General features: G+C 55.8%; 1 protein-coding gene across 1 annotated transcript in view; it reads right to left on the reverse strand.

Annotated features, from left to right (window-relative positions):
- Positions 1–5,030: 5,030 nt before the first annotated feature.
- The window catches only part of DYNC1H1 (dynein cytoplasmic 1 heavy chain 1), a 71,372-nt gene continuing 58,509 nt past the window's right edge, over positions 5,031–17,893 (reverse strand). The window contains exons 55-78 of the mRNA XM_049897623.1: positions 16,943–17,155; positions 16,686–16,813; positions 15,110–15,263; positions 14,325–14,471; positions 14,088–14,238; positions 13,685–13,938; positions 13,456–13,590; positions 13,278–13,372; positions 12,979–13,153; positions 12,769–12,844; positions 11,944–12,104; positions 11,614–11,725; positions 11,450–11,510; positions 11,235–11,358; positions 10,665–10,778; positions 9,693–9,863; positions 9,235–9,452; positions 9,030–9,133; positions 7,876–8,087; positions 7,278–7,431; positions 6,631–6,773; positions 6,333–6,501; positions 5,979–6,106; positions 5,031–5,393 (exon numbers count right to left, since the gene is read on the reverse strand). Coding sequence (XP_049753580.1) covers positions 5,265–5,393; positions 5,979–6,106; positions 6,333–6,501; positions 6,631–6,773; positions 7,278–7,431; positions 7,876–8,087; positions 9,030–9,133; positions 9,235–9,452; positions 9,693–9,863; positions 10,665–10,778; positions 11,235–11,358; positions 11,450–11,510; positions 11,614–11,725; positions 11,944–12,104; positions 12,769–12,844; positions 12,979–13,153; positions 13,278–13,372; positions 13,456–13,590; positions 13,685–13,938; positions 14,088–14,238; positions 14,325–14,471; positions 15,110–15,263; positions 16,686–16,813; positions 16,943–17,155 — 3,528 coding nt within the window. The 3' untranslated portion in view covers positions 5,031–5,264. The remainder of the gene's footprint in view (positions 5,394–5,978; positions 6,107–6,332; positions 6,502–6,630; positions 6,774–7,277; positions 7,432–7,875; positions 8,088–9,029; positions 9,134–9,234; positions 9,453–9,692; positions 9,864–10,664; positions 10,779–11,234; positions 11,359–11,449; positions 11,511–11,613; positions 11,726–11,943; positions 12,105–12,768; positions 12,845–12,978; positions 13,154–13,277; positions 13,373–13,455; positions 13,591–13,684; positions 13,939–14,087; positions 14,239–14,324; positions 14,472–15,109; positions 15,264–16,685; positions 16,814–16,942; positions 17,156–17,893) is intronic.

Raw genomic sequence — 17,893 nt, forward strand, 5'->3', positions numbered from 1 at the left:
CTTGCTGACTTTGAAGGACTTCTGTCATCAGTTTTTAGATCCTTTTGATGGTGACTCAGAAGATAGCCCCGGTCATTCAGATTATAGTGCCAATGGTTGCTCTCTGGTGACCTGTAACGTGACTTCACAGACACCGAAGTCGAAGAGTCCAGAAGGAGTTACTTTAGGGGACTCTGTCACGTCCAGGTGTTCCGACCCCCTCCTCCAGGCTGCCAGCTGGATACCTGCAGCCCTGGAAATCCTGGACGTGGACATGCAGCCCGTGAGTGAGCCGAGGCTGCCCGAATTGCAGGACTCGAGAATGACTGAGGACCAGGGGCCGGGGGCAGCCGGCCCCTTCTGCAATCACGTGGGGCCTCTTGGACCAGGGCGGCCCGGGGAGAGCAGAGCCAAGGGGTCACGGCTGCCCCCCAGACTCGGGAATGAGAGAGACAAGGGACCCAGACTCTCAGTTTTCAAGAGAAAACTGGAACTTTTACTTGCAGAGCCTGAAAAAAATAAGAGAAAGAAGCAGTACGTGGCTTAAACCCAGGTAAGAGAATTCAGTCTAGGAAGGGGCCCCAACCTAAGCGACTCGGTCAAAGCTCAGGTTACCCATGCCCGTGGAGTTGACCCCGATTCATGGTGCCCCTACATGTGTCAGAGTAGAACTGTACTTTGTGGGGTTTTCAGTCGCTGATTTTTCAGAAATAAATTGCCAGGCCTTTCTTCTGAGGTGCCTCAGAACGTTTTGGTAAGCAGCTGAGTGTGTTAACAGTTTGTACCCTTCCAAGGACTCTATAGCTAATGCTAATGACCATCAGAAAAGGTCTGATGGGTCACTTGGACCTTTTTGGAGACCTGGTTGCACAATGGTTAATAGCAAGGCTGCCAACCAAAAGATTGGCAGTTTGAATCCACTAGCCACTCCTTGGAAACCCTATGGGGCAGTTCTACTCTGTCCTCGAGGGTTGCTATGAATCAGAATTGGACCTTTTCATATGTCTTAAATAGTAAACACCTGTGTATCCACCTCCTGCTTGCAAATGGGTTTTCAATTCAGGGCAAGGCCCTGGGATCCCTCCCTGATTGCACCCCCTCCAGATTCCAGAGACCCTGTACTTTCACTGATGCGTGGGCAGCCGTAAAACTTGCGGTTCTTTTCTAGCCTTGATCCTGGGCTCCATGATGCTCCCACTAGTTTCCATCTTTGCTGTGACCTAAACCCACTCTCATTCCACCCCGGGTTTTGTACACAACTGCCTTGGTGGAGGAGGGGCAGGCTACATAGTGTTTAAAGTAAAAACACAACAAACAAGCAAATTCAAGGTCTGCTCTGTGCCCTGCTGGGTTCAGCTCACCTTCTAACTTTTTAAAAATAGGCTTTATTTTTTTAAAAGCAGTTTTAGGTTTAGAGAAAAATTGTGCAGAAAGTACATATATCCCCTCCCCCCTGCATACCACACCCATTGCTGTCAAGTTGATTCTGACTTATAATGACTCTGCGGGACAGACTAGAACTGCCCCATAGGGTTTCCAAGGCTGTAACTCTTTCCGGAAGCAGACTGCCACATCTTTCTCCCATGGAGCAGATGATGAGTTGGAACAGCTACCTTTTTTTTTTTTTTTAAGTGAAAGTTGACGAATCAAGTCAGTCTCTCATACAAAAATTTATATACACCTCGCTATACACTCCTAGTTGCTCTCCCTGTTATGAGACAGCACACTCCTTCCCTCCACCCTGCACTCCCCGTGTCCATTCAGCCAGCTCCTGCCCCCCTGCCTTCCTATCTCCCCTCCAGACAGGAGCTGCCCATAGTCTCATGTGTCTACTTGAGCCAAAAGGCTCACTCTTCACCAGGATCATTTTTTATCCCCCAGTCTAGTCCAATCCCTGTCTGAAGAGTTGGCTTTGGGAATGGTTCCCGTCTTGGGCTAACAGAACGTCCGGAGACCATGACCTCTGGGGTCCTTCTAGTCTGTCAGACCATTAAGTCTGGTCTGTATGAGAATTTGGGCTCTGCATCCCACTGCTCCCCTGCTCCCTCAGGGGTTCTCTGTTGTGTGGAACAGCTAACCTCTCAGTTAGCAGCTAAGCACTTTAACCATTGCCCCCGCCAGAGGCCCCCCCACTAACACCTTCGCTCCTGCGGTGCAGTGTGTCAGCTGTCACAGCGGACACTGAGCCATCACTGTGAGTGGACGCTCACAGCTCACGGGGAAGCTGTCCTCTGTGTGGTGGGCCAGCCAGCAGGTGTTGACAAACACATGATGTCAGGTGCCCACCATGCCAGTGTCACACACAACAGCTTCATCAGCCACCCTAAAACTGCCCTGGGCTCCCCCTCTTCATCCCTCCCTCCCCTTGAGCCCCAGAGCCCCTGATCCTGTCCTTTGGGGGAACCCCTGATCCTCTGTCCTTTGGGGGCATACCCCTGATCTCTCTGTCTTTGGGAAGAACCCCTGAGCTTCTCTCTGTCTTTGGGGGATCCCTGATCCTCTCTCTGTCCTTCGGGGGAACTCCTGAGTTTCTGTCCTTCGGGGAATGCCAGGTCCTTTCTCTGTTCTCTGGGAACCCTAGATTCTTTTCTTTAGGGGGGCCCCAGATCCTCTCTCTGTCCTTTTGGGGGACTCTGATCCTCTCTGTCCTTCAGGGGGACCCCCCAATCCTTTCTCTGTCCTCTAGGGAACCTCAGATCCTCTGTCCTTTGGAGGGACCCCAGGTTCTCTGTCCTCCGAAGGGACCCCGAACGTCTCTCTGTCCTCTGGGGAACCGCAGATCCTCTCTCGTTTGGGGAGAGCTCTGATTCTCTCTGTCCTTCAGGGAACCCTGATCCCGTCTTTTGGAAACCCCCGATCTTTCTGTCGTCCAGGGGGACTCCAATCCTCTCTCTGTCCTCCGGGGGGACCCCTGATCCTCTCTCCATCCTCTGGGGGACCCTAGATCCTCTCTGCCCTTGGCTCGCTGTGAAGGACAGTGAGGCCTGGAAAGGGCTCATGTCATGCGGATGAGCAGAGTCACCATCATTTCTGCAGGGAAACTGTCCTGGGCGCTGACCCTAATGTGTTTAGCACATAGAGTTCCTAGAAACCCTGGTGGCATAGTGGTTAAGTGCTGCAGCTGCTAACCAAGAGGTCAGCAGTTCGAATCCGCCAGGTGCTCCTTGGAAACTCTATGGGGCAGTTCTACTCTGTCAGGAGTCGGAATCGACTCGACTGCAGTGGGTTTAGTGGGTATCATCCTCACTCATGCAGTGGTGAGGAATCGGCTCTCAGGGCGTTGGCTTGGCTCAGCCTGTGGATGCGCGAGCAGGGTCTCTGCAGTGACATCTAAGAATAACAAGTGGGTCTTCTGCCTTTTTCAAATGCCAAGGGTTTGCTCACTGGGCTTTCTTCCGTCACTGCAGGCCGGAGCCGGGCTGGGTGCTGATGCTGGCGGGCGGTCTGTCTCCACAGCTGCAGCTGCCACCTTTTGCCCAAGTCTGGTGCCCTCAGCTCGCTGCTGAGACAACAGGGTCCTCCAGGGCAATAAAGTAACGTCAACCAAGAGGCGCTCTCCTTCAATGGGTGGGGTGGGTTAGACCTGGGCCTGGGGTCCCATCGCTCGGCAGTTCTGTGCTTGTTCCCACACAGGCCAGGGCCTGGGGTCCTGCCTCACCTGTGGGGGAGGAGCCGACCCTTAAGGGGCCCTGGGAGGCTCAGTCTCACGTGGGACCCATTCTGATCACACTTCCTGCCTAAAATGATGCCAGCCACTGTGGCCAGAAAAGGCAGCAGGACCCATGCCATACCGTCCAGCCCTGGCAACGGCTACAGATGGCAAGTGCCCAGAACCCCAGAAGCAAAGGTGGTGCCAGGATGAGGCCCACCACTCCCAGGGGTCTTTATGGTCCCACTGGATGGCGAGCCACTGGTGTAGGGGTGGGGGGTCCTAGTACTCGAAGGGATAGCAAAGGAAACCCTCCGACAATCCTGGTGGGGTCTGCGCAGGACTGCACTGCCTCCCGATGGAAGGCGGATGGACATCGCTCTCTGGGCTGAATCCAAAGCGTTAGGGTCAGCCTGGCCTCAGGTCCCAAGTCAGCTCCGCATTTGCTCTCAGCCGCCTCTAGGACCCATGGGGCCATGGCCCTTTCCTTCTTGTGCTATGGGGTCCTTGTTCCATTACTATAGCCGCCCTATGCCTTGGCCACACCTGTGGATGGGGGTGGGACACGTGGGCTGTGGGGATATTCCCACGGGGGCTGCCTCTGGTGGGTGCTCCTCCCACTATCCCAGCATGTCCAGCCCTCCCCAGGGAGAATGTATGGCAGCCTTAGGCTCTCACTGTGGAAGTGCCGCGGACCCTCACTTGGTTCAGAGAAAGACATTAAAGACAGTCCCCCAACGTCAACCCAATATAGCTCTAGGGCACAGGTCGATGACAGCCTGTCTCCAGCAGTTTCTCCCCACTAGGGACAGGCCCCAGGCTGCAGCTCTCAGCGGGGACTTGGAGCGTCACTATCTGTGGGGCCTGTTTCTATCAGCCATGACAACCACGCTATCACTGAGGCCCTGCGCCCAGGACCCCGCAGATGTGCAGGGTGCTGCCGCCCCAAGGCTGTCAGCACAGGTGGGTGAGGGCCCCACTCTACTCGCAGCCACAGTGAGAAGCCATTCTGCCTGGTCACCCATCTCCAGTACAGGGCTGGCTGGGTCAGCCCCGTCTGAGAACTGGCGGCCTTGGCAACCAGGGCAGGCACTCGGGCTCGAACACAGCTGCTCAGCGAGGCCTCAAAGGTCCCGATGACCAACTCAGGGCAGCCTGGACAGAGCTCTCCCGGCCTGGCTGTTTCTCCACGTGAGGAGATACCCCAGGCTCCTCGTCCACAAGTGCTATGGCCACGACTGGGGAGCCAGGGCAGCTCAGGGTCCTGCACAAACTGCCCACCACAGAGGAGGTGTACGGGGGCTGCGGCTGCCTATCCTGCTGAGGTGGTGGGTGCCACGCAGGGCCAGGGGCAGCAACGCTCTGTGAGCAAACCTGGCGCAGAGATGAGGCGGGGGCCAGGCCATGCTTAGTGTTTTATTCCAAAACAAGCCATGCTAGAAACCCTCTGAAAACACATACTTTCTCTCCCATCTCCACACTCCAACCGTCAGGCGTTGTCCGCTCCATGTCCTCTGATCTCAGACCAGCTACTTTCTTCTCCCCAGTACGTATCTTCTTCCAGACGTTTTAATGACGAATAAATGTTAAATAGGAAATTTTACTACCACAGAAAAGGGAGGCGGGAGTTTCAGTTTCACTCTGTGCACAAGACGGCGACGCCGCGTTCGTAGAAGCTGCGCGGGTCTTCCTTGGTCGCGATTTCAAAGTCTACGGTGAAGATCAGATCCGCACGGGTGAAATTCAGGTAGACGGGCAAGGTCACCTAGGAGGAAAAAAGCATTACTTACTGTTGGGGACTGAATTGTGTCCCCCCAGAATATGGACTGACGTCCTGCCCCTATGCCTGTGTCTGTGATCCTGCTTGGCAACAGGGTGTTATGTGAATGAGGTCACACCAGCGAAGGGCGGGTCCTAAACCCGATCACTTAAAAAAGAGCAGAACCAACAGAGGCATACACAAAGGACATCACGGAACGCCAACGAACACCTAGGAACACCTGGGGCTACCAACGATGAAGGCGTCCACACGGCAGAGAACCTTATTGGACTTTTAACCTCTAGAACTGTGTGAATATAAGTTTCTGCTCTTTAAAGCCCCCCACTTGCAGTATTTGTTACGGCAGCACCAGGAACTAACATGTCTGTGGAAAAGATAAAACAAGCCAGGAAGCTGCGAAGAGACAGGTGAAGGTGGGCTTTGGTGGTAGTGGGATTTGTGCGAGAGAGACGCGCTTCTTTCCTAGGAGGCAGGTGACTTCCAGCCACAGGCAGAACTTGTGCTCATCAACTCACTGGATGGGAGGTGACCGTACCCGCAGCACCCCCGCCCACGGGGGACAGCCCTTACCACGCTCGCCTTCTTCTCTGTGTTTGTCTGCTTGACCCAGCGGAGCTGTGTGAGCGGGAGGACGGTTGAGATAGCGTTGGAGAGCGACAGCTTGTTGTTGCTGCACGTGGCCCCTTGGAGCTTCAAGCCTGAGGGGGACAAGGCCAAGCTCAGTGTGAAGTGGAGTCTCGGGCCAAAAAGCCCAACAGTCCCAGCTCGCCACTCACACCTCACACACCCAGGCAGGTGCTACAGTGTCACCCAAGTCGCCTGCAAGGGGACATGTTGACGAGCTGGAGGCTCAGGGCGGGAGTAATCTCCAGGGAACTGCCAGAGGAGGGGCTGGCTCTGTGCAGCCTGTGTGCCTCCACTCACCCGTGACCCCGAAGCTGCAGGCGTCGAGTATGGCGCCCTGCGAGGTGGTGACGTTGACCTCCAGGCAGAGCTCCTCCAGAGACCAGCTGTTGGCCTGTGCCACATACTGTCTGGTGGCAGTGATGTAGGCTTCGGGCACGAACAGGCCGCCCAGGCACACGTGGATGTTCTGGGGGGGTAACAGAGCTAGTCAGGACGGCAGCCGACTGGGCCTGTCCTGCCGCACAGCCCAGGGGCTGAAGCTCAGCGCCCCACCCCCAGCTTTTTGAGCCTCTTTAACCCTCTGCCCAAGAAGCACCTTTAGCTCCTTGGCACCGCCAGATGCCGCCGCCAGTGAGATGCTCTGCAGCTGTTTGACTCTCTCACTGAAGTCAGACACCCACTGGATGACGGTCATGCCAGCGGGCACTGTGTAGTGGGACCAGCTCCGCGGCAGGATCCCTGCAAGCAAGGGGGCGCCTGGCATTGGTCTGAGGGTCCACCTGGCCCAGAGGGGCACCAGCCTGCTGCATCCCCCCCGCCGCCACAGCAGTGCAAGCTGGCCTCCTGCCCCTTTGTATCCCCTGCAACCCCAGTCCAAGGGGACTCCCAGGATTCAACTGTCTGGGTGATGCACGTGGAGGACCATGGTCACTTCCAAGGGAAACGAGAGCTGGAAATGCACAGCCTGCCAGTGGCTCAGTGCCCTGTGGCCTGGCCCCACAGCCCGTTCCCCCACTCTCCCTCGCTGGGCCACATGTCCCCCGGCTATAAAAGGACTACCTCGGGGCACCACACCTCACTCTGGTCTGGTGGCCTTCAGCAGGTCAGTGTCTGGGTGGCAGGGCCAGTACCCAGCCAGTCCAGGCTGACAGCACTGGGCCCTCACCCCTGACTGGGCCCCACCCCTGGCCGGGCCCCACCCCCGAGCAGGGAGCCACCGGGAGGATCCAGCTCCAGCAGCACCTTTCACCAGCTCATTTATGAGTGTGCGCAGGTAGTTGGTCTGCTTCTTCTTCCCTTCACACACTTGCACGACATCAGCGAGGTCCTGACGAACATCTTGAAGTAATTTAGCTCCCATCTTCACTTCTCTCTCGAAGAACCTGAACAAAGGATCCTAAAATCGTTCGGAGAGAAGACAAGGGCAGAGTGAGGGGAACAGCATCTAGGGAAGGAGGGACCAGGCGGCAAGAATGCTTCACCCCGAGTCCAGAGTTGACAATCCCACCCAGAGGCACGGAAAGCGTCCCTGGAGCAATAGCCATGGAGCCAGGCTGTGTGTTAACCGGAGGCTATTGGGAGTCCCACGGCCCTGCCTGACCACAGACGCTCTGATGATACTGACAGAGGAAGGTCAGCCACCTCACTGATCCTTGGAAGGTGGACAATCTTCTAGAGCATCTTCAGCTGGCTTAAAAAGGGTCAACTCCCGTTTCTCAAAGTGGGCTCTACGAACTTATTCCCAAGGAGCCCAGCTGTGTGGCTCCCTTGAGACAAACTCAGCTCAGAGCCCTTGCCCGGCCTGACAGCTGAGACCATCACTCGCCCCACAACCCGCTACCTTGATGTTCTCCACAGTTCGCTTGAGGTGCGTCAGCGTCTGGGGGATCAGATGCAGCCAGTTGGAGGCGGTGGTGTGCAGCGTCCTCATCCAGGCGGGGCGCCCATCTGATGTGGAGTCAGCCCGCGTCTTCTTCTCGGTCTCCGCGTATGCCAGGTCGTCCTCGTCCTCCAGCATCTGCATCTTCAGCATCTTGCTGATCATGTCCACGCCTGAGCCCGAGGGGGAGGAGGAGGAGAGTGTGAAGGCCCGCACAGGATCCACACCCGGACAGCTACTCGGGGTGGGGGGCCCAGCTGGGGCGCGTTCTGAAAGCTCAGACTGTGCCTGGGCAGAACGAGGAGGAGGCAAACGATGGACCCTTGTCACCAAGTCCTGCACAAAACTGCTAAGCATGAACCAGCCAGACCCTGCTTACATGCAACATCCAGAACAGAAAACACAGAGACCAAAGGTTACCATGGTTACTGGGGACTGGGAAGTCACCTGTGAAGGGGGACTAAGTTTCTGTTTGGGGAGAACACCTTTTGGAAATGAACAGTGCTGATGTGTGTACAACACGGTTAACTCGATTCATGTCACTAAGTCACATGTGTGAAAATTATTTTCACAGCAAACTTCCTGGTACACGTATTTCACCATCATAAAAAAAACCAAACCAGCTGGCTCACCACACAAAGACCAGAGCTAGGGCCCCACACCAGGCGGCGCCTGGGACGAGCCCCAGCCTCCCCATGCATCTTGGCTCTCATGGTCTGCACATCCAGGGATGCCCCTCCTCTGCTACCCCCAGGACTGTGAGTGCAGGGTCCTTTGGCCACGACAACACCACTCCCTGGGCGAGGGGGACAATGGCAATGGGGGCAATGGCCCCCAGCGTACAAGCTTTAAAGTATTGCTTCATACTAGGTGGTTTTCAACTCTTTACAGAACAACGTAAAATGAAAATCTAAACGTAACTTCCAGACCTCGTTAAACTGGTATAAAGCTTTTCCCTCAGAATGCTGCAGTCTTCATGCCCCTCAACCAGGAGGGGCTCAGGGGCAGCGAGCAAGCCACTGTTGGGTGAGCTGGGGGAAGGGGGGAGGGTAGGAGCTGGGGGGGAGTACAGGTGGGAGGGGAGGGCTCCTGAGGAGCAGAAGGCGGCTACTCACCCTGCGTGGTGAGCAGGACTCTCTCGGCGTTGTTGGGCAGGCCCAGCCAGGAGGGCGTCTGGGTGTCGGGGAGCAGCTCTACCCACTGCACAAACTCCTCTCGCCTGAAAGACCAGCACGGGGCTATGTGTGGGTGGTTGCGCTCTGGGCTGCTGGCGGGGGTGCAGACGCTGTCCGAAGCCCCCTTGACCGTGCGGCCACGTACCTGATGCCATCGGGCATCTGGATGTCCTTGTGCCCGTCCACCCTGCAGGCCAGCTTGAACTCACTGTCGAAGCTTCTGGTCGTGAACAGACGCTCCAGGAAGGTGTTGAGCAGGCGCTGGTCAAACTCGTTGTCCACACGTCCGCCGTAGATGGACTGGGCCATCAAGGTCTTGAGCGCTGACCACGGAATCTTGTCTGGAGAGATGTTCTGCCTTCCCTGTGGGGAGGTGCTGGGCTGACGCACACCCCAGGGGGAAGCAGGCCCAGCCGCCCACCCCACCACCCTTTCCTCAGACGTGCGCCAAACAGGACGCTACTCTCGCTGGGTTTATGCTGCTGCGCAATGTCAGTCTGTTCCTCTCAGCTCAGCAGATTACGTTGCCGCCACAACCTTAGCTTTCCTACGTGTTTTTCTCCCTAAATGAGCCTCTGTCCTGAGATGGGGCAGCCCACTTGCCTTGGCCGTGTCGTCCAGCCACGTGTCCACAGTGTCACAGGCTGACCGCAGGTCTGACTCCCCGAACTCGTACTTCTTGGACCACCCCAGGGGGGCGTATCTGAGGCGTTCCTGGATGATGGCGTGGAACCAGGCCAGCAGGAAGTACAAGCGGGCGCGCTCATTGGGAGACTGGATGAGTAAAGTACAAAGCACAGAGTCACCGAGACCAGCGCCCAGGCTGAGGGGATGGGGCGCTGCAGACACATTAGGACCAGACTGAGGAGACTGGGCGGTGTGGACACCGTGTTAGGACCATACTGAGGAGGCCGAGCAGTGCAGCCACCGTGTTGGATCAGGCTCAAAGAAGCTCCCGCACACGAACGTATGACCACCTTCGACGTAAAGGCTTAACAAGCAGCAAGTTAACATTCATGTTGCTGCCAGAAGAACGTGTACCATGTCCCCATTAACAAAGAAGTGATCCGACAGCACCGCTGAGAGAAACCATTCAGTCAGCAGACAGGTAGAAGCCACAGCCTGAACGTGTCAGCCAAGGAGAATAATGGCACAAAAGACAAGCGCACTCCTGAGATGCAGACAGAATACACAGTTCTTGCCACAACCCCTTCCTGCCCCAGTCCTGGCTTCCATGGGTGCCTAGGGGTAGGATGTGGCCTTCCAGGCGGCCTGTGCTTCCCAGAGGACAGCGTTCCCCACAATCTATGCTGGGTCCTGGCTGGGCTTCACTGCGTCATGTTTCCTTCTCTGGGAACCTAACCAGCACACTCTCGTGATCATCACGTCACTGCATAAAGAGACTGTACACCTCAGCCAGTTCACAGGGAGGAAATTCTGCCTACGGCTAAAACCGAAATGATCCACACAATTGGCTGTTCTCAGCTGCTGGGAAGCAGAGCCTGCATCTGGACCAGGGACGGGCCCTCGAGTCCCTGGGCTGCTCAGAGAAAGGGCCCCAGAGACTATCTTTACCTTGCAGATTCTGGAGACAGGAATGCTGCTGAAGGTCCTTAGCATGTTGGCCTTCACGCCCGGTGGAGGCTCGAACACGAAGATGCGTCCGGCACGGAGCAGGTTCACGGGCACCTGGGGGAACATGGCACCTGTTACCGCCCCAGGTTCCATGCAATGACACTCGTGCTCGGTCTAGACAAAGACGCCATTCCACCCAGATTCTGCTCAGTGACAACACACACGCTTATGGTTTAGACAAAGACGCCATTCCATGCAGGTTCCGCTTGATGACAACACACACGCTTATGGTTTAGACAAAGATGCCATTCCACGCAGGCTCTGCTCGATGACACACATGCTCACGGTTTAGAAAAGGACGTCATCCTACACAGGTTCCACTTAATGACATACACACGGTTTAAACAGAGATGTCATTCCACACAGGTTCTGCTCAATGACACACACACTCGCACTTTAGACAAAGACATCATTCCACGCAGGTTCTGCTCAGTGATGACACACGCTCAGAGTTTAGACAAGGAAGCCGACCTGGCACTGAGAACCACTGCCCTGCATCCCATCACCCACCTTGGGGTTAATCTCCATGGTGAGGAACAGCCGGAAGCAAGCGTGTGGCTGCAGGGAGTGTAGCTTCTTCTCCAGCTGCATCAGCCACCCGGGCGCCAGGTGCACGTTCTTCAGCATCACCCACCTGCACACAGGAAGGGAAAGCATGTAGCACTGCCGGCTCCTGACTCAGCTCCCGAGGCCGACACGTCATAACCACACATGGCCAGGCCTACCTGCCGGACTTCACGGCCGTGTTTATTGCCTTGTCTGCCTGGTTAAAGCCTTCCGCTGAGCCTGGCACAGGGAAGAAAGTGCAGTGTCAGAGAGAGCGAGCTCGGCCTTCCGTGCCAACGTGGACTCTGGTGCCCGAGCCTGTGAACGTGACCAAGGCCCTTACCGATGGCGATGGAGGTGATCTGTGTGTTCTGCTCAGCTGCCAGGTCCTCCACATGCCCGCTGGCATCATAACCAGGCACAGAGCACATCAGCACGGGGGTGTTCGGCTTTACCTATCAATGAAGGCGGCAAACTAGGTCAGACAGTATGCCACCGGGCAGCACCCATCGAGGGGAGGGAGAACGCCGGTGGTGACCTCCTGGCTCAGAGGCATGAGTCAGCGTAGACCTGGGCAGGCTCAGAATTCACAGGGGTGTTGGGCTGGAGGAGGGACCATGGCCAGGAAGCAGGGATACAGGAGGGGTCTCTGGGAGCCAGGAGCGAAGGCTACCTCCGTGTCCACGATGTGGGTCAGGTCAAGCGGCTGCTCCATGATGGACATGAAGGACTCGCCGAGGTTCGTGGACACGAACATGTGGGCCATGGCCAGGAGGCGGTCGGGGCGGAAGGCCTGGATCAGGAGTAGGCGGTGGATGGCCTGCCCGATGGGAGCTGAAACGAGGCAGGTGGGGGGTAGGGGGTGGGCCGAAACAGCCTGCTGGGCAGACGCCCCCGCACTGGGGCTGCTCTTCCTACAAGCGCCCACTTGGCAAACAGTGCTCCAGACTCGGCCTGGTCGTCGTCGCAGAAGCCGCAACGCCCCTCTGGCTTCCCTGCCCCAGGAAGTTTGCCGCATCTGGTGCCTTCGCTGAGGCCCCAGACGCACCTTCCTAGGTGACATATCCTTTACTGACTGTTCAATTATTACGCTAACACCTGTTCACTGCAGAACACCTGAACGTTTTCAGAAAAAGCTGAAGGAGGGAGAGCACGTGGCCCCAGGGAGAGCTCTGTGTATGCTGACACTCATGGGCTGGTTTAGCTCCTCCTGCCAGCCCGGCCAGCCCAGGGCCTAGCCTAACGCCCAGAAAGGGCCCGTGGCACGAGTAACACCACCTTCCCCCTCATGTGTGTGCAGCTTCCCTTTGGGTCTGTGAGCTGGGGAGCAGATAGGAATTAGGAATTTTTTGGTCTTCCCCTTCTAAGCCAACTCCTACCCAGAAACTGTCTTCCACAGTGGTCTCCCAAACATCTTTAACCCTGAAATACCTATCTGGGGGGAAGTGGGCACTGGCTTTGCCTTCAGGTCTGGGGTGGGGAGGCCTGGGTGACCTACTTGCAGGCGAGTCCTCGCTCCAGAGGTATGGCACCGTCTGCTCCGGGGAGCTGCTGTCCAGCCAGATGCCAAATTGCTGTGAGACAACACAGGACGCAGGCCGTGAGCGGAGCCCGACCAGAGAGCCTATACGCACAGCACGCTGGGTCTCGTATGACACATGCCCACGCTGACCGCCAGTCTCCTGAGAACACGCCTGTGCACACGCACCTCGTCAGCCTGCACCTTGGCGATCAGGTCTTTAAACGCAGGGAGACAGCTCAGCCTCACGACCGCCTCGGCCTGCTCGACAGTCAGGCCGTGGATTTTGGGAGTCGAGCCGGCGCTCAGGACAATCTCATTCCCCCTCAGGAAGTGCTGGAACTCGGCGTCATAGGTGGGCTCCCTGTCAAGGCACAGAGTGTTAGCCCAGGTCACTAAAGCAACAGTAATGACTTCAGAGACGAAGACGTTCTCCTGTCGTGAGGTGCCCTCCACTGACGGAAAGGGAGGGAGGGCGTGGGCCTCACCCGATGGTGCCCTTCAGCTTGATCCTCGCCAGCAGCATGGCGAAGGTGATGTGGTCCTGGTGCAGCATGCCGCGGGCCACGCGGTTGAACGCCACCTGGGACAGAAGCAAGACACTGATGGCCCTGCAAACAGCCTCGGCAGCCTCCCTGCCTGCCCGGAGCAGCGTGCCTGCCCTACCTGGAAAAGGTCCTTGGTTATGATGGAGAGCCGCTGCGTGTGATCCGTGACGCCCTTCAAGTTGGCATTCTCGTACAGGACGTTGTGGTAAATGTCCAGGAAGAACTGCAGGGAGTACTGGTACAGGAAGTGTATCTGAAAGCAAGCGGCCGGTGGCCATCAGGCACTGGCACGGCGTATGTAAACCGGAGCGCTGTGCCCTCCCCAGCCACCGCGGGCGCCGCGTCACCTGCTTCAGGGACTCCATGGTGAAGTAGATACTGCTGCAGGCTGTGGAGAGCGGCAGGTACTGCTGCGACACCGTCTCCACCTCCTGCATGACGACATCCGTCTCCTCCACCTTCCTCGTGACCTCGGCAGCCTCTCGCTTGAGGTTCTCCAGGGTCGTTATGATGGTGTCATCGTCCAGGATGCGGCCCTTCACCTCGTTCAGAGCTTGCAGCAGAGACTTCTCCAGCTGCCGTAAGCGCAGCTGGAACTCCCCTGCGGCGACACCAACACCCGTTGTTGTGTGCAGGGGTGCTCACGTTCTTCCAACGTGTCCGCCGTGAGCTGGGACGTCTCCGTCCCTGGGCAGCTCGGCCTCCGCCCCCGGGCCCTGGGCCCCACACACCACAGGCCCAGGACTGTACCTTGAAGTTTCAGGAGATCGGAACGCTTCTCGTCCACATCGGGCCTTTCTGCCTTAAGCACTTCGTTAAGACACTGGCTTTGTAAGCTGCTTCGGGTAACGGTGAAGTTCACAAAAGTAACCCGGGAACAGAGATCTGGTGGGAACTCAACCTGCCAAGGAGACAAGAGAAGGGTTTGTTAGTGCGGCTGTAAACCAAATACGGTCCCGTACCCACACATGCAGCACCCCTCCTTACAGTGGGGTCTCTGGTGGACAGGAAGATGACAAACGAGGGCGACAGGTCTATGTCCTGGTCGCCGAGTGTGATCAGCACTCTCCCTCCTGTTCGCCGAACTTCACGGTTCAGGACTGGATTTAAAACTGGATCGTAGCTCTCCACGTCCTACGTGTACACACAGATACACAAGTCACTTAGTGGTCAGGGTTCACGACACTTGTCTTCACACAAACGATGGTTTATCGACAGTAACTTTCTACTCTAGGTAAACACCTCCCTCCCAGAAGCCATCTAGCCACCTAGACCTGCAATGGCCAACATGGTGGCCACCAGTCACCTATGGCTACATAAATGTACATCAACTACACCAAACTAAAAATCCAGTCGCTCAGTTACACTGGCCACTTTCAAGTGCTTAGTAGCCACACGTGGCTGGTGGCCACTGTACTGGTGGCACAAAGCACGGAATACTCCCTTCACAGCCAAAAGTTGTAGTGGGTAAGCTAACCTAGACTTTTCATACAAGAATTTACGTCAACTGCATTTGAAAAGAATTAAACGAGGCCCTAAAAGCAACTCACTCCCCCAGCAGCAAAGTCTGAGGACACCTGGTGGCACAGTGGTTAAGAGCTATGGCTATTAACCAAAAGGTTGGCAGTTCGAATCCACCAGCCGCTCCCTGGAAACCCTATGGGTCAGTTCTAATCTGTTCTATAGGGTCACTACAAGTTGCAATCGCCTCGACAGCAATGGGCTTGGTTTTGGTTCAGCAGGGTTTGAAGAATGCAAGTGAAGCCACACACCTGGACCAGAAGGGGGTTTCCAAATCTCAGCGCGCTCTCCAGGTTCTTCCTGAAGGCGTCGTCCAGAAAGCTGGTGCGGGTAATCTTCCGGTCCTTGTACTCGTTCATGATGAATTCTGTGGCCTGTCCAGAGGGGTCGATAATGAGCGGATACCTGAGGACAAGGCAACAGATAGATTAGAAAAGTCAGTGAACCTGCATGTGAACATGGCTAGAAGAGTTCCTGATGACACAGGTGGAAAGGCCGTCACCACTACTTGAGTGGTTTCTGGAGAAGGTTCTAGTTTACCTAAAAAGACAAATGATACTTAAGTGCTTAGTGCCAAAACCCAGGCATTTTTTGGAAGACTACCATACGACGCCGTCTGTTGTCAAGAGAGGCCGTCGTGAGTTCTTTCCTGCATGGCACCCAGCATACGGTTCTGCCTGAACACCACCACACCATTATAATTACCACCCTGCGTGCCACTGAGTGCCTTCTAGAAGACAAGTTCCTGGTAAGCAGGCGCTGGTGCAGCACGGTAGCAGCAGGGCACGAGCTAACACGTATGAAGAATTTAAGCTGCCAGCGATCCTTGTGGGGACAGGCCCTGCCCTGCCTAACCTTCACACTAGCCTGTCTCCCTCCTCGCCTCTGTGGCAGCCCCATGTGGCTCTGCACGAAGGGCCTGTCCTCAAGGTGGCCCAGGCTCACAAGGGGGTGCACAGTGATCTGTTAAGGCCCCCTAAGGGAGACCGAGTGACTGCGGCCTCTGTGAGCACCAACTTCGTCCTGGTGGATATTCCTGTCTGTCATTTTCTGCACGTGCCAGGTTACCGTTGAGTAAATACCTAGATGTAAACTCCTAGACAAAGGGTGTGTACATTTTTCATTCAGACTGACCTAGCCCTACATACAGACTGTAGGCCAATTGAGTGATATTCTTGTCAGCACCATCTGGGCAAGCTGCTGAGCCACTGGGTGCCCAGGCCTTGGCCTTGAGAGTCTGTGCCCAAAGTTCAGATGGCATCTGGGTCTTCATCTCTGTGTCCCCAGAACAGCTGCACGTAAGAAGGGCTCAATGAGGGTTCAAGGTTTTTAGGTGAGGTTAAGAAAAAATCTAGGGATATGTTTAAAAACAGAAAAACATGGCCCAGGGTGTCCTGGTTAAGAGATACCGTAGAAAACATCCAGCCCCAGAGAGGCAACTGTCAGCATCTAGCCGAACTTCGCTGCAGTCACGGTTAAATAGAAAAACTGGGCACTTTCCCCTTCAAGTATTTTCAGCAAGGTATTTTCAGTTCTGACAACACTTTGAGAGAGGAACTGTCTCAATGCCCATCACACGATGCTGCCAAATAACTGTAAAAAGTTACACAAGAAACATGCGCTGCAGAACGATTCAGAAATCAAGACGTAAGAACAAAGGCCAACACGTCCCCCCATCAGCCAGAGCTGACCCAGACAGCACCCGTGCCCCGGCCCCTCGACCTCCCCCAGTCATCTCTTCACACAAAGGTGTGCTCTGAGCAAGTCAAACCGGACCACTGGCCAGGTGGATTCCTGCCTGCTTTCGGCCTGCTTGTGAGTCCGTACCTGTTGAACCGCTTCAGCATGATGGCGTTTTCTGTGCATAGGTCATCCGCAGGTAAGGAGCTGGCCTGCCAGCGGAGCCGTTCGTCAGCGTTGGAGAGGTACTCGGTCCTCGCGATGTCTGTGCGGAACTGAAAGGTGAGCACGTTACTCCTCCGCCTTCAGAACCCTAGACCCAGCACGCTTACAGGCTGCCTCTGGGCAAACGCCCACTGAACACCAATGTGGCTGAGACCCTGAAGCCCCTGAGGGGCTGTTACCTGGATATTGGCTTGCTGTAAGTGATGGGACCAGGTCGTGAACAAGTTCTGGCGCATCTGCTGGTCGAAATACCCCGCGTAAGCGATAAATGCAGCTGACAGGAGGCAGTCCCCAGCAATGGTGGACATCTGGTTTTTGAAAGTTTCACTCGTTTTTTCCCATCGTTCACGTTCAGCAGACAAACTCTTGAGAAGAGCAGTGCTCCGGTTTACCTAAAAAAACCCCAAAACAATCAGCCCAGCTGCTCAGAGCTGCTCAGGGGTCAGCACTGGCAGGGTTTGCAAGAGCCTTGCAGTCAGTTCCTCCCCATCACGTGCAGGTGTGTGTACGTGTGAGTGTGTGTGTATGTGCATGTGTGGCGAGGGCTCAGGTTGTTCTGAGTTAAAGGGGCTGAGGCTCAGATTAGACACACGTCTTAGAATCCACACAGTACCCTAAGACGACTGCAAAGAATCAACTTCCAGCCTTGAAAGGCTTGCGTAGCCAGGGTGACAGGCGGAGCAGAGGCCTGGGGTGAAGAGCAGCAGGAGAGGGCTGGCCTGAGCGGACAGGTCAGTGGCAGGAGACTAAAGCATAGAGTCAGAGGATTCAAATGGGAGGACGGTGTGAGGGATGATGATGGCGGTTGGAAGGGACAAGAGAATGGAAGGAAGACACCAACAAGGAGACCCTCAGTGATGCCAGTTACAAAGCCCAAAGCAAGGACAACAGTCAGGTTTGGAGCTGGTGGCAGGAAGAGCATCACTGGCTTTAGGCTGTCCTGCTCTCCAGAAGGTATCAATCCTTAATTAACACCGCTTAGCGAGTACTCAGTGTTTAACACTTCCCAAAGGAAAAACCATCAGGACCAATCAGGACATTACAAAGTGAATTTGTCTAGGTCAACAAGATGCACGTGTACAAGGTGAAGTGTATTTATCTAGGCTTCCACCCAAGGAGGCCAACGACCA

Source organism: Elephas maximus, chromosome 10 (assembly GCF_024166365.1).
Source record: "Elephas maximus indicus isolate mEleMax1 chromosome 10, mEleMax1 primary haplotype, whole genome shotgun sequence".
Lineage (NCBI taxonomy): Eukaryota > Metazoa > Chordata > Mammalia > Proboscidea > Elephantidae > Elephas > Elephas maximus.